Here is a 16535-nt window from a genome sequence, read left to right as displayed (position 1 = left end):
CGGAGATTTTGCCTGTCTGGGAACGGGATCCTTAGCAAAGGAGGAGTCTTTGCCTGTCTTCCATTTCCACCCACTAGATTGTGAATAATAATAATAATAATAATAATAATGTTGGCATTTGTTAAGCGCTTACTATGTGCAAAGCACTGTTCTAAGTGCTTGGGGGGATACAAAGTGATCAGGTTGCCCCACGTGGGGCTCACAGTCTTCACCCCCATTTTACAGATGAGGTAACTGAGGCTCAGAGAAGTTAAGTGACTTGCCTAAGGTCACACAGCAGACATGTGGCGGAGTCGGGATTCGAACCCGTGACCTCTGACTCCAAAGCCCGGGCTCTTTCCACTGAGCCAAGCTGAAGGCTGGAAGCTTTGGTGATTGTGGTCCCTTGATTTTTCGGTTTGATGGAAACCAATTGAGAACATGAACCTCGGGATTTGTGGCAGTTTAAGGGGCGCACTGCACCCCAGAACTGGATACCAGTTGCTTTTTGGGGCCAAAGCTGGTCCTTGCATTCCCTTGGCTGTGAGCAGATCTGCTTGTGACAGAGTATAATCTCCCTGAGGGAAGGGAAGGGGTCTGCCAATCAATCAATCAGTTGTATTTATTGAGCGCTTACTGTGTGCAGAGCAGAACCAGTTCTAAATGGTACTCTCCCAAGGGCTTAGTACAAGGCTCTGCACAAAGTAAGCGCTCAATAAATACCATTAATTGATGATCTGTCCTCACATTGCCTAGTCTGTGAGCAGGCCTTGCTTGCGACTCTTTGATTAGCGTGTAAGCTCCTTGTGGGCAGGGGAAATAGCTACCAACTCAGTTGTACAACGCTGTTGTATTGTTATATTAGAGAAGCAGCGTGGCTCAGCGGAAAGAGTCCGGGCTTTGGAGTCAGAGGTCATGGGCTCTAATCTTGGCTCTGCCACTTGTCAGCTGTGTGACTTTAGGCAAGTCACTTAGCTTCTCTGTGCCTCAGTTACCTCATCTGTAAAATGGGGATTTTAAGACTGTGAGCCCCACGTGGGACAACCTGATCACCTTGTATCCCCCCCAGCGCTTAGAACAATGCTTTGCACATAGTAAGCGCTTAACAAATACCAAAATTATTATTATTATTATCTGTAAAATGGGGATTGAGACTGTGAGCCCCATGTGGGACAGGGACTGTCCAATCCTATCTGCTTGTATCCACCCCAGCACTTAGTACAGTGCCTGGCACATAGTTAAGTGGTTAACAAATACCATTGTTGTTATTATTACTCTCCCAAGTGCTTAGTGCAGTGCTCTACACACAGTAAGAACTCAATAAATGCCACTGATTGATTAATTGATTGAAATGTGCTTATTTGTGGGCATCTCCAAGTGTCTTGAATAGTTTTACAGTTCCTGGCTTGAGTGGCAGGGGATGATATTACCAAGGTAACCTTTCTGGTTTGAAATCTGGAGGCTTGCTATTCTAGTCGTTAATTCCAATGTAGTGGGTTTTAGGGACAACAGACAGAGAGAAGCAGCGTGGCTCAATGGAAAGAGCATGGGCTTGGGAGTCAGAGGTCATGGGTTCAAATCCCGGCTCTGCCAGTTGTCAGCTGTGTGACCTTGGGCATGTCACTTAACTTCTCTGTGCCTCTGTTACCTCATCTGGAAAATGGGGATTAAGACTGTGAGGCCCACGTGGGCCAACCTGTTCACCTTATATCCTCCCCAGCGCTTAGGACAGTGCTTTGAACATAGTAAGCGCTTAACAAATGCCCTCATTATTATTATTATTATTAGATGAACTTTACCAGCAGGTTCTGTGGCTGAGAACCTGGGTTCTAATCCCGGTTCTGCCCTTGCCTGCTGGGTGACCTTGGGCAAGTCATTTAACTTCGACGGGGCCTAACTACCTCATCAATCACTCAATTGTATTGAGTGCTTACAGTGTGCAGAGTGCTGCCATAAGTGCTTGGGAGAGTACAGTATAACAGAATTGGTAGACTCATTCCCTGCCCACAACAAGCTTACAGTCTAGACGGGGAGAGAGAGACATTATATAAATAAATAGATTACGGTTATGTACACAAGTGCTGTGGGGCTGAGGGAGGAGTGAATAAGGGAGCAAATCCAAGAGCAAGGGTGATGCAGGAGAGTAGGAGATAAGGAAATGAGTTGGGGAAACCTTCTTGGATGAGATATGCCTTCAGTAAGGCTTTGAGGGTGGTGAGAGTGATTGTCTGTTGGATATAAAGAGGGAGGGCATTCCAGGCTAGAGGCAGGATATAGGCGAAAGGTTGGTGGCAAGATAGATTAGATAAAGACACAGCGAATAGTTTGGCTTTAGAGGAGCAAAGTGTGCGGGCTGGGTTGGAGCAGGAGAGTAGCGAGGTGAGGAAGGAGGGGTGAGGTGATTGGGTGCTTTAAAGCCGATGGTGAGAAGTTTCTGTTCAACGCAGAGTGGAGGGGCAACTGCTGGAGGTTCTGGAGGAGTGGGAAAACAGGAACTGAATGGTTTTATAGAAAGATGATCCTATTTTACCTCATCTGTTAAATAGGGATAAAATACCCGGTGGTTGTTTTTTTATGGTATTTATTCAGCGCTTACTATGTGCCAGGCTTTCTACTAAGCACTGGGGTAGGTAAAAGCTAATTGTGTGGGGCACAGTCTCTGTCCTACATGGGTTCACAGTCTTCATCCCCATTTTACAAATGAGGGAACTGAGACTCGGAGAAGTGACGTGACTCGCCCCAGGGCACACAACAGACAAGTGGCGGAGCCGGGACCCAGATATTTCTTACTCCCAGGCCCGTGCTCTATCCACTGGGCCATGCTGCTTTAAATCAGCCTATTACTACCATCAGGCCTTCCAGGCCAACCCAGAGATGTAATTAACCATCTGTTAATGCCACGCTTGCCCCTGAAATGAAATTGCAGTGTGATGTAAATATCCTTATGCACTACTATTTCTCTTATCCAAAATTTCTTTTCATGTCTGTCTCCCCCTGTAGACTTATGCACTCCTTGTGGGCAGGGATGGAGTCTGCCAACTCTGTTGTCTTGTACTTAGTACAGTGCTCTGCACACAGTAAGCACTCAATAAAGACTATCAATTGATTGGAAGAGTCCTGACACCATCTTAAGCTCAGGTGCCCAACCCTGCCACAATGATGGACTGTGATGCCAAAAACAAACGTTTTTACCATCAATCGTATTTACTGAATGTACTGTGTGCAGAGCCGTAATAATAATAATAATGATGATGGCATTTGTTAAGCGCTTACTATGTGGCAAGCACTGTTCTAAGCACTGGGGGGATACAAGATGATCAGGTTGTCCCATGTGGGGCTCACAGTCTTCATCCCCATTTTACAGGTGAGGTAACTGAGGCCCAGAGAAGTGAAGTGATGTGCTCAAAGTCACACAGCTGACAAGTGGCGGAGCCGGGATGAGAACCCATGCCCTCTGACACCCAAGCCTGGGTTCTTTCCACTGAGCCACGCTGCTTCTCTGATTGGGGAAGTACAATATCAATCAACCAGTTGTATTTATTGAGCACTTGCTGTATGCAGAGGACTGTCCTAAGCGCTTGGGAAGAGTACAACAGGATTAGCAGATATGTTCCCTGCCCCTAATGAGCTTACACTTTAGAGGGGGAGACAGACCTTAGAGCAAAATAACAGAGTTGGTCAGACACATTCAAAGACCTGAACTAGCTTGACAAGGGGACCGGCATCAGATCAGCTAATCGGAGAGGGCAACTTGAATGCTAGAGTTGGAAGACGACCACACAGGGAGAAAGTCAGTCATATTTATTGAGCACTTACTGCGTGCAGAGCACTGTGCTGAATGCTTGGGAGAGTACAGTGCAATAATAAACAGACACATTCCCTGCCCACAGTGAGCTTCCAGTCAAGAGGAATGTCATGGGGCCATGTGGGATTGGCCTACTCCACACAATGGCTGTGTCCTGTATCCTCATGCTCACGAGTACTGTCTTCTATCTGCCAAGCCTGAGGAAAACCTCATGGCTGCATCCATAATCCAAAATGTAGCTGCCATCTTACTCCCTACATCAAGAAGGAGAAACAGTGTGGCCTAGTGGGTAGAGCACCTTCCTCACATCTGCCAAACTAGCTCTCTTCCCTGCTTCAGAGCCCTACTGAGAGCTCACCTCCTCCAGGAGGCCTTCCCAGACTGAGCCCCCCTTTTCCTCTGCTCTTCCTCCCCTCCCCATCACCCCTACTCCCTCCCTCTGCTCTACCCCCTTTCTCACCCCACAGCACTTATAATAATAATAATAATAATGATGATGATGATGGTATTTGTTAAGCACTTACTGTGTGCAAAGCACTGTTCTAAGCGCTGGATCACCAAGAACATCCAGAGCAATGAAAGAGGTTTTCTTATCACAAGTGATTTCCCCTTTATGGGGCTTTGTCTCCCTTGTATATGTGCCCCCCAATCCTAGGGGAGGGTGAGCAAGATGCTTATTACTTATGTATATTCGTACATATTCATTATTCTACTTATTTTATTAATGTGTATATATAGATATATATATATGTAATTATTTATTTATTTTGATGCTATTGATGCCTGTCTACTTGTTTTTGTTTGGTTGTCTGTCTCCCCCTTCTAGACTGTGAGCCAGTTGTTGGGTAGGGCTTGTCTCTGTTGCCAAACTGTACTTTCCAAGCACTTAGTCCAGTGCTCTGCACAAAGTAAGCACTTAATAAATACGATTGAATGAATAGAGCACAGGCCTGGGAGCCAGAGGATCTGGTTTCTAATCCTGGCTTCACCATTTGCCTGCTTTGTGACCTTGGGCAAGTCATTTCATTTCTGGGCCTCAGTTCCCTCATCTGCAAAATGAGGATTCAGTACCTGTTCTCCTGCTTATTTAGACTGTGAGTCCAATGTGGGACCTGATTATCTTCTCGCTGCTGCAGCGCTTAGTACAGTGCTCTGCACACAGTAAGTGCTCAATAAATATGATTGAATGAATGAATGAAATATCACATATATTATTATTATTATTATCAATAAGGAGGAGCAACGTGGCCTAGTGTAAGCTCACTGTGGGCAGGGAATTTGTCTGTTCTATTGTACTCTCCCAAGTGAAGTGCTTAATGCAGTGCTCTGCCAACAGTAAATGCTCAGTAAATAATAATAGTGGGGTTTCAGACTCAGGGCTGTCCCAATGGGTTCTATAGAGCCACTGCTTCTGACCATTACAGCTAATACAAACTAGGATATATAAGTGTTGGCTACATACCAAGTGCTGTACTAAGCATCTATTAGCAGAGCTCTGCCACACATCTGCAGTGTGATCTTGGTCAAGTCACTTAACTTCTCTGTGCCTCAGTTCCCTCATCTGTAAAATGGGGATTAAGACTGTGAGCCCCACGTGGGACAACCTGATAACCTTGTATCTATCCCAGCACTTAGAACAGTGCTCGGCACATAGTAAGCGCTTAACAAATGCTACAATTATTATTATTATTATTATTGTTATCAAGCCCTGTAATTCTTGTTTCCATATTTATTAGCATTCTTGTCCATTTCATGCATTTCCAAATGACTTGCTACTAGTTCTCCAAAGTTGCTCCAAGTTGCTTCCGTTGAGTTGCTGGGAATGAATGTGCTTCTTTTTGTTTTGTTTTTTTAATTTTTTTTTCAATGGTATTTGTTAAAGGCTTGCTTTGTGCCAGGAAGTGTCTTAAGTGCTGGGGTAGGCAACACACTAATAATAATAATAATAATAATAGTAATAATAATAATAATAATAATGGCATTTATGAAGCACATACTATGTGCAAAGCACTGTTGTAAGCACTAGGGAGGTTACAAGGTGATCAGGTTGTCCATGGGGGGCTCACAGTCTTAATCCCCATTTTACAGATGAGGGAACTGAGGCACAGAGAAGTGAAGTGACTTGCCCAAAGTCACCCGGCTGACAATTGGCAGAGCCGGGATTTGAACCCATGACTTCTGACTAAAGACCGTGCTCTTTCCACTGAGCCATGCTGCTTCTCTGTTAATCAGGTTGGACAGTCCCTGTCCCACGTGGGGCTCACATTATTAATCCCTATTTTACAGATGAGGTAACTGGGCACAGAGAAGTTAAATCCCTTGCCGAAAGTCAGGCAGCAGACAAGTGGCAGAGTTGGCTCTTGCCACTGCTTCTCTGATATGACTTCTGTGAGCAAGGCAGGCCCCATTGCTTGTCAGATCATCTTTGTCAGGACGGTCACTGTGACTTGCTGAGAAGCACTGGGGCCCTGTGGAAAGAGCACGGGCCAGGGACTCAGGACCTGGATTCTAATCCCGGCTTTCCCACTTAACTGCCTTATCATCTTGGGCAAGTCACTTCACTTCTCTGTGCCTCAGTTCCTTCATCTGTAAAACGGGCAATAAATACCTCATCTCCCTCCTCTTAGACTGTGAGCCCCACGTGGGGCAGGGATTGTTTCTACCCAGGCATTTAGCACAGTGCTTGGATTATAGTAAGTGTCATCATTATCATTAATAGTATAGTTATTATCTTTATTATTCATCATATTTCCCCTAGTAAGTGTCATCATTATCATTAATAGTAGTATAGTTATTATCTTTATTATTCATCGTATTTTCCCCAGTTTGCTTTAATCTCTAAAAGTCTGCCTGTAGAGTTATCTAGGTAACCTCTTCACGTCTCAAATTCTTATCCCCCCTCCGTGGTTTCTCTGATATTGCCCTGTTCTGCTTTAGCTTGCTTCGGTGCACCGTGAATTACCCCTAATCTGAATTACCGTGAATTTACCGTGAGTTGGCGGTGAATTAGCCCTAATCTGTCCAGCCGCCGTTTGAACCTTCTTGTTCCTTTTCGGTTATTGCTGTTTTCATTAGCCTTGTTCCAGCCAAGGCAGGCGGCCCTCTGCTTTGCCAGTTGGGAGAAGAACGGTAGATTCTACCCGTTGGGAGTTGGTTTAGCATAGTGGGGTGGGAGGACTAGCCCAGTTATTACCCTCCAGGCCTGAGTTGACCGTTGGCCCTGTCCAGATTGCTCCTGGTCACGGGCTGGAGCCCTGCCACCGATGCTTGATATCCAGTCAGCCGTGCCCACGGTCTCCAGACCAACCACCTCCTTGTCCATCTCCCCTGACCTTCCCTGGCAAGTCTGGAATAAGACCTGCTCCTGAGCTTCGTCCAGGCTGGGACCAGGATGGCCAGTGAGAAGCAGCATGGCCTAGTGGCTAGAGCACAGGCCTGGGAGTCGGAAGGGCCTGGGTTCTAATCCCGCCTCTGCTACTTGTCTGCTCTGTGACCTTGGGCAAGTCGTTTAACTCCTGGGCCTCAATTACCTCATCTGTAAAAGGGGGATTAAGATTGTGAGCCCAATGTGGGACCTGATGAGCTTGTATCTACCCCAGCGCTTAGAACAGTGCCTGGTACTTAGTATGCGCTTAACCACTACCATAAGAACAAACAAACAGATGCAAATTGGGTTGGACACAGTCCCTGTCTCACCTGGGGCTCACAATCTAAATCCTCAGCAAGGCCTATCCAGAGCACGGATTTGGAGTCAGAAGGACCTGAGTTCAAATCCTGCCTCCTCCACTTGTCTGCTGTGCGACCTTGGGCAAGTCACTTAACTTCTCTGTGCCTTAGTTAACTCATCTGTAAAATGGGGATTAAGTTTGTGAGACCTGTGTGGGACAGGGACTGTGTCCAACCCGACTGGCTTGTTTCTACAACAATGCTTGATACATAGTAAGTGCTTTGTCTTGTTTCTACCCCAGCACTTAGAACAATGCTCGATACATAGTAAGTGCTAAACAGATGGCATCAAAGAGATAACTGAGGCTCAGAGAAGTGAAGTGAGTTGCCCAAGGTCACACAGCAGACAAGAGGCAGAGCCAGAATTAGAACCCCAAGTCCTTCTGATTCCCAGGCACGTTACTCTCTTCACATCCATGCTGCTTCTCTGTATTAAGTACTTGGGAAAGTACACCGTGACAGAAAGAGCAGACATATTCGGTAACCACCAGGCGTTCACTGCCTAGAGGGGGAGACAATGAAATAGATTAAAGATTTTTAAGGATGGCATAGTGGGTAGAGCACAGGCCTGAGAGTCAGCAGGTCATGGGCTCGAATTCCGGCTCAGCCACTTGGCTGCTGTGTGACCGTGGGCAAGTCACTTCACTTCTCTGGGCCTCAGTTTCATTCATTCCTTCATTCAGTCATATTTATTGAGCACTTACTGTGCACAGAGCATTGTACTAAGCACTTGGAAAGTACAAGTAGGCAACATATAGAGACGGTCCCTATCTAAGAAAGGGCTCACAGTCTAGCGGCGGGAGACAGACAACAAAACAAACCATGTAGACAGGCGTCAAAATCATCAGAACAAGTGGAATTAAAGCTATATGCACATCATTAACAAACTAAATAGAATAGTAAATATGTACAAGTAAAATAAATAGAGTAATAAATCTGTACAAATATATACAAGTGCTCTGGGGATGGTTACTGCATCAGCCTCCTCTCTGATCTCCCATCCTCCTGTCTCTCCCCACTTCAATCTATACTTCATGCTGCTGCCCGGATAATCTTTGTGCAGAAATGCTCTGGGCACTTTACTCCCCTCCTCAAAAATCTCCAGTGGCTACTAGTCAACCTACGCATCAGGCAAAAACTCCTCACTCTCGGCTTCAAGGCTGCCCACCCCCTCACCCCCTCCTACCTCACCTCCCTTCCGTCCTTCTCCAGCCCAGCCCGCACCCTCTGCTCCTCTGCCGCCGCTAACCTCCTCACCGTACCTCGTTCTCTTTTGTCCCACCATCGACCCCCGGCCCACGTCCTCCCCCCCCCCCCGGCCTGGAATGCCCTCCCTCTGCCCATCCGCCAAGCTAGCTCTCATCCTCCCTTCAAAGCCCTACTGAGAGGTCACCTCCTACAGGAGGCCTTCCCAGACTGAGCCCCCTCCTTCGCCTCCCCCTGCCCTACCTCCTTCCCCTCCCCGCAGCACCTGTATATATGTTTGTACAGATTTATTACTCTATTTTACTTATACATATTTGCTACTCTATTTTATTTTGTTACTATGTTTTGTTTTGTTGTCTGTCTCCCCCTTCTAGACTTTGAGCCCGCTGTTGGGTAGGGACCGTCTTTATATGTTGCCAACTTGTACTTCCCAAGTGCTTAGTACAGTGCTGTGCACACAGTAAGCCCTCAATAAATACAAATGAATGAATGAATGAAAAGGAGGTTCCTCATCTGGAAAAGGGGGTTGAAACCATGAGCCCCATTTGGGACAGGAACCGTGTCCAACTCAATTTGCTTGTGTCCACCCCAGCGCTTAGTACAGTGCCTGGCACATCGCTTAACAAGTACCATAATTATTATTATTACATAGATGTTGTGAGGTGAATATCATGCTTCAACGGTACAAATTCAAGTGCATAGGCTGTGACTCAGAAGGGAGAGGGAGTAGGGGAAATGAGGACTTTATCAGGGAGCATTTATTTTTCGGGCAAAGCTCTTCAGAAATGATACTTGTCATTGTCTCTCTGTGGCCTCTGGTCATTTTTTAATAATAATAATAATGGCATTTACTAAGCGCTTACTATGTGCAAAGCACTGTTCTAAGCACTGGGGAGGTTACAAGGTGATCAGGCTGTCCCACGGGGGGCTCACAGTCTTAATCTCCATTTTACAGATGAGGTAACTGAGGCACAGAGAAATTACGTGACTTGCCTAAAGTCACACAGCTGACAATTGGCGGAGCCGGGATTTGAACCCATGACCTCTGACTCCAAAGCCCGTGCTCTTTCCACTGAGCCACACTGCTTCTCTTTTTTGGCCGCTTAATGGTCTCCGTGTGTACCAGAAGGGCACAGAGAAATTAGGAGGATGCTCTGCCCCTGGGACTCAGAGGAAGGAAGGATGAAACTCTTTTCCGAAGCTGCCTGGGGCGCTTTCCATAGAATCCCACTGCCCCAGGCTATTCCTGTTATCATGCCTAAAACCGGTAGGATTTTCCATCCCTTTGCTGTTCAAATGGCTCGTACCCTGCTCCGACAAGCAGCCAGAGAGCTGAGGGAAGGAAACAGTCTGTTGAACCAAGAAGGGAAGGGGGCCCAAGATTGGCGAGGCTGGAATCTGGAGACAATTAGAACAGTTCAGAGAGAGGCAAACTCCTCTGTGCTGGGCAGCAGCGGCAAGGGAGAGAGTCTGAAGGAGGCAATGGCCAACCAATTGTGGATTTTTACCAAGAAAACTCTATGGATCCACCACCAGATTGTAGGTGGAGATGGGGTGTCCCACCACTTATCAGCTGTGTGACTTTGGGTAAGTCACTTAACTTCTCTGTGCCTCAGTTACCTCATCTGTAAAATGGGGATTAAGACTGTGAGCCCCCCGTGGGACAACCTGATGACCTTGTATCTACCCCAGCGCTTAGAACAGTGCTTGGCATATAGTAAGCGCTTGACAAATACCATTATTATTATTGTTGTTGTTTTCTAGACTGTGAGCCCATTGTTGGTTAGGGATTGTCTCTAACTGTTGCCGAATTGTACTTTCCAGGTGCTTAGTACAGTGCTTTGCACACACTAAACACTCACTAAATACGATTGAATGAATGAATGAACTTGAAAAGTTCAGAATGATAAAGTTACACATTCCCTGATCACAAGGAGCTTATGTTTCAGTGGGGGAGATGGAGGTAAAAAAAAGTTTCACCTGGTGAAATAAAGAATTAAAGAATGGTGAATGCATATACCTGGGAGGGCTAAGGAGGGCATAAACACGCTCCTAATTGCTAGAGCAGGCTGAATCAATCAATCAGGTGTATTTATTGAGCGCTTATTTTTTGCAGAGCACTGTACTAAGTGCTTGGGAGAGTATAGTATAACACTAAAACAGAGACATTCCTTGCCTACAACAAGCTTAGAGTCTAGAAGGGGAGACAGACCTTAGTATAAATAAATTATGGTTATGGACTTAAGTTCAGTGGGGCTGAGGGAGGGGTGAATAAAGGGAGCAAATCAGAGTTACACAGAAGAGAATAGGAAAAGAGGAAAGCAGGGCTTCGTCAGGAAAGGCCCCTTGGAGGAGATGTGCCTTCAATAAGGCTTTGAAGGGAGGGGGGAGAATCGGTGTCTGTCGGATATGAAGAGGGAGGATTGTCCAGGCCAGAGGCAGGATATGGGTGAGACGTCAGCGGTGAGATAGATGATCAAGGTACGGTGAATAGGTTAGCTGAAGGCATAACAGGGTTGCTCGTCTAGACTGCAAGCTCGTGGGCATGGAACCTGTCCACTCACTGTGTTGCATTGGGTTCTCCCACCTCCTAGTACAGTGCTCTGCATCCAGTAAGCGCTCAGTAAATAGGATTGATCGATATGGCTCAGGCTGCTGGGAAATTAATTGTTGTATTTATTGAGCGCTTACTGTGTGCAGAGCACTGTACTAAGTGCTTAGGAAGTACAAGTCGGCACACAGTCCCTACCCAACAACGGGCTCACATTCTAGAAGATTCATTCATTAATTCAATCGTATTTATTGAGCGCTTACTGTGTGCAGAGCACTGGACTAAGCATTGGGAAGTACAAGTTGGCAACACATTGAGATGGTCCCTACCCAACAGCGAGCTCACAGTCTAGAAGGGGGAGACAGACAACAAAACAACACATATTAACAAAATTAAATAAGTAGAATAAATATGTACAAGTAAAATACATAAATAAATAGATTAATAAATTCATTCATTCATTCAATCATATTTATTGAGCGCTTACTGTGTGCAGAGCACTGGACTAAGCGCTTGGGAAGTACAAGTTGGCAACACATTGAGACGGTCCCTACCCAACGGGGGGCTCACAGTCTAGAAGGGGGAGACAGACAACAAAACAACACATATTAACAAAATAAAATAAGTAGAATAAATATGTACAAGTAAAATAAATAAATAAATAGAGTAATAAATTCATTCATTCAGTCGTATTTATTGAGCACTTACTGTGTGCAGAGCACTGGACTAAGTGCTTGGGAAGTACAAGTTGGCAACACATAGAGATGGGCTCACACCATAGAGTTGGTAGACATGTTCCCTGCCCACAGCAAACTTACAGTTTAGATGAGGAAAATTGCCCACTTTTGCCCTGCTCCACCCCTTCGTCTATTCTTCATTTTCTATCGTTAAAGCTAACCTCTGGCCACATGAATCGGGCAGAATGCGTCGGAGGGAGATTTGGAGGAGGGAATTGATTGTGGGGAGAGCTGGGGTCTGTCTGATGTGGGGAGGGGGCCACTCGAAAACTAGGGGAATAGCGTGAGCCAGGGGACAAGAGGCCGGAGCTTGGAGCCGGAGCCTCAGAGCCCCAGATTCTGGATGGTGAGCGCCCAGGCTCCCTATTCCGTTCCAGAGATGCTCAGCCTCAAGCTCCCTGGTTGCAAGGACCACCGTCTTCAGCTCCAGTGGTCGGCCTTGACCCGTGGTCCAAGCAGCCCCTGCTAAAGAGGCTTAGAACAGTGCTCAGTGCTTAGAACAGTGCTCTGCACATAGTAAGCGCTTAATAAATGCCATTATTAAAGAGGATGGAGCTGGGGAACCGGAGGCTGTAATTGCTGTATTGTACTTTTCCAAGCACTTAGTACTTAGCACTTAGTACAGTGCTCTGCACACAGTGAACACTCAATAAATATGATCGAATGAATGATTGATTGATTGACAGGTCAGGCTCTCCATTTCCCAGGAGAAGCGGCAGGGGGGGGGGGGGGGCGCGCGGAGAGACCAGCTGTGCACACAGTAAGCGCTCAATAAATACGATTGAATGAATTACCGGCCTGTAGGGTGGATGTTTCCTGTGGGTGTCAACTTCTCACTTTGAGCTGGAGGAGGAAGGGAAGAAAGGATTTTATGGGGGCTGGGAAGGGGCAGGGTTCAAATACTACTACTAATAATAATAATTATAGTATTTGTTAAGCAGTTACTCTGTGCCAAGCACTGGTCTAAGCCCTGGGGTAGATATAAGGTAGTCAAATTGTCTCATGCGGGGCTCACAGTCTTAATCCCCATTTTACAGATGAGGTAACCGAGGCACAGAGAAGTTAAGTGCCTTGCCCAAGATCACACAGCAGACAAGTGGCGGAGTTGGGATTAGAACTCACGTCTTCTGACTCCCAAGCCCAGAATGTTGCCAATAGGCCTTGCTGCTTTTCAGTACTAGTAGTAGTAGTATTTATCAAGCACCCACTGTGTACAATACACTGTACTAAGCGCATGAGTATTAATGTCTGTGTGCCCCCCTCCCCCAGACTGTAACCTCATTGTGGCCAGGGAATGTGTCTATTTAGTGTTGTGTACACTCCCAAATGCTTAATACAGTGCTGCACACACAGTAAACGCTCAATAAATACGATTGAATTGAATGAAATTAAAGTAATGTCTAGCCATAGGTGTGGAGGATGGGTATAAGCAAATATGTGAGGACTAGGGGTGGTTGGAGAGTTTATATGAGGCAGGATGCTGGAAGTTAAGAGGGGAAAATTTGTTGGACAGGCAGGGTTTCAGATTGGCTTTGGTTACGAATATCCTGGCTCCACCACTTCTCTGCTGTTTGACCTTGGGCAAGTCACATAACTTCTGTGCCTCAGTTCCCTCATCTGTAAAATGGGGATTAATAATAACAATAATAATAATAATAATGATGGGATTGAGACTGAGCCCTATGTGGGATGGGGACTGTGTTCCGTCCGATTATCTTATATATACCCCAGCACATAGAACAGTGCCTGGAATGTAGTAAGCGCTTAAAGAATACCGTAATTATTTGTTATAATTATTATCTAGGCTGTACCCTCTCTTCCCCCAGACTGTAAGCAGGGAAAGTGCCTGTTTATTGTTGTATTGTACTCTCCCAAGTGCTTAGTACATACAGTATGCTCTCCACACAGTAAGTGCTCAATAAATGAGATTGAGTGAATGATTATGATTGATTGGTTGGGAAGGGCTATAGCCTGGTGGATTTGGGTCCAGAAGCCACCATTTTATGTGTGTCCCTCCCCAGATGGGGAGAAACTCCCGGGTTTTGTCAGGGACTTGGGAGGGGGGAATCCAGCACTGACTAGTATATCCGGGGAGCGGGGGGGCTTTCTCCTCTGTGTACCCTGAGTGGGTACCTGTTTAATCTGAAAGTAATCTGATTGACGGGAAGCAACACGGCCTATTGGAAAGAGCCCGGGCCTGAGAGTCGGCGGATTTGAGTTCTAATCCCGGCTCTGCCAGTAGCCCGCTCTGTGACCCTGGGCAAGTCACTCAGCTTCTCTGTGCTTCAGTTTCCTCACCCATAAAATGGGGATTCATCATCATCAATCATATTTATTGAGCGCTTACTATGTGCAGAGCACTGTACTAAGCGCTTGGGAAGTACAAATTGGCAACATATAGAGACAGTCCCTACCCAACAGTGGGCTCACAGTCTAAAAATTCAACACCCATCCTCTCTCATACTCAGACTGGGACAGGGGCTGTTTCCAACCTGATAATCTTCTATCTACTCCAAAACTTTAGACCAGTGCTTGACACATAGTACGTGCTTAACAAACACCGATTAATAATTATCTAGCAACTACACGGTTCTGAATCCGACAATCTTTGGCTCGGAGGACGTTTGCTGAAGGGGAAACTGAGTGGTGCCTGGCCCTGGGATAATAATAATAATTATAATGGTATTTGTTAAGCACTTACTATGTACCAAGCACTGTTCTAAGCACGGGAGTAGATGCAGGGTCATCAGAATGTCCCACATGGGTCTCACAGTAATAATCCCCATTTCACAGATGAGGTGACTGAGGCACAGAGAAGTGAAATGACTTGCCCAAAGTCACACAGCAGACAAGTGGCGGAGCCGGGATTAGAACCCATATCCTCTGACTCCCAAGTCCGTACTCTTTCCGCTAAGCAACTATAATGCAATGCCAGGAGGAGAATTGGGCAGAGGAAAGGGCCTGGCACCATGGTAGCGGTATTTATGTTTTTCTCTGTCAAGCACCATGGGTTCTTTGCAGTAAAGCTGTCGATACTAACGTTTTTCTCTGTCAATATTTCAGATTACGTCTACTTTGAAAATTCTTCAAGCAACCCATACTTGATAAGAAGAATAGAGGAGCTCAATAAGGTAATTATAGTTAGCTAACTTTTTCCCTGTTATCTTTTTTATTGTTATTACTTTATGGTATCTGTTAAGCACTTACTGTGTGCGAGGCACTGTACTAAGTAAGAGCTGGAGTAGAATAAAGTTGGACACAGTCTGGGTTCTCTGTGGGGCTCACAGTCTTAATCCCCGTTTTACAGATGAGGTCACTGAGGCACAGAGAAACTTCAAATACAGCAGGCGAGTGATGGATTTGGGATTAGAACTCAGGTCCCCGACTTCAAGACCCGTGCTTTTTCGAATAGGCCATGCTGCTTGTCTTATCTTGAGACTTTGAGCTACATTCTGCCTTCGGCTAATTAAAATGAATTCCTGATCCATTCCCACAACCTCGTGTAGTCATTTCTTCTAAAAAATACTAGCAAACGCAAATGTCTTCATCCTGTTTTTGTTGTATTTTTTGTGTGGCTATTACCAGAAGCAGCCAGGCAAGTAGCAAGATTTCAAGACCTTTTGGAGAAATGAGAGTAAATTTGAGACGTTTAAACATCAGATCAGGAATTCTCCAGTTAGCCCAGTCAAGTTGAGAGTTTCATATGAAGCCAGAGCCGTAGCAAAGAAGGCACAGTCAGCTGACAGGGCTGTTGACTTCATAGCAAGGAAACAGAATGCTGCAGAATCAGCTCAACTGCACGGACACCAGAGCTCTTAAAGCCGGGTTTGGTCCTGGGAACTGGACAATGCCCAATTAATAATGATAATAATGATAATAATAATAATAATATTGGTATTTGTGAAGCACTTACTCATGCCAAGCACTGTTATAAGCACTGGGGTAGATACAAGGTAATCAGGTTGTCCCATATAGGGCTCACGGTCTCCATCCCCATGTTACAGATGAGGTAATTGAGGCACAGAGAAGTTAAGTGACTTGCCCCAAGTCACACAGCTGACAAGTGGTGGAGCCGAGATTAGAACCCATGACCTCTGACTCCCAAGCCCGGGCTCTTTCCACTAAGCCATGCTGTTTCAAGTCTATCTCTTCCACCCTTTTTTTTTTTTTTTTGAAATGGTATTTGTTAAGTACTTACTATGTGCCAGGCACTGTACTAAGCTCTGCGGTGGATACAAGATCATCAAGTTGGCCGTAGTCCGTGTCCCACGTGGGACTCAACTGTCTTAATCCCCATTTTATAGATGAGGTAACGGAGGCCCAAAGAAGTGAAGTGACTTGCCCAAGATCACACAGCAGACAAATGGCAGAGCTGAGATTAGAACTCAGGCCCTTCTGACTGCCAGGCCCTCTTGTCTGCTGTGTGACTGTAGATGTCACTTCACTTCTCTGGGCCTCAGTTACCTCATCTGTAAAATGGGGATTAAGACTGGGAGCTCTCTGTGGGACAGGTGCTGTGTCCAACGCAATT

General features: G+C 45.9%; 1 protein-coding gene across 9 annotated transcripts in view; it reads left to right on the top strand.

Annotated features, from left to right (window-relative positions):
- Window positions 1–16535, top strand: part of MTA1 (metastasis associated 1) — a 152099-nt gene that overhangs the window by 42049 nt on the left and 93515 nt on the right. For all 9 annotated transcript variants that reach the window (XM_038765517.1, XM_038765516.1, XM_038765515.1 and 6 more), the window contains exon 2: window positions 15068–15135. In XM_038765517.1, the coding sequence (XP_038621445.1) occupies window positions 15068–15135 (68 nt within the window). The remainder of the gene's footprint in view (window positions 1–15067; window positions 15136–16535) is intronic.

This window comes from Tachyglossus aculeatus, chromosome 23, assembly GCF_015852505.1.
Source record: "Tachyglossus aculeatus isolate mTacAcu1 chromosome 23, mTacAcu1.pri, whole genome shotgun sequence".
NCBI lineage: Eukaryota > Metazoa > Chordata > Mammalia > Monotremata > Tachyglossidae > Tachyglossus > Tachyglossus aculeatus.
The sequence above is the reverse complement of the archived record's forward strand: the minus strand, read 5'-3'. Positions and strand labels throughout refer to the sequence as shown.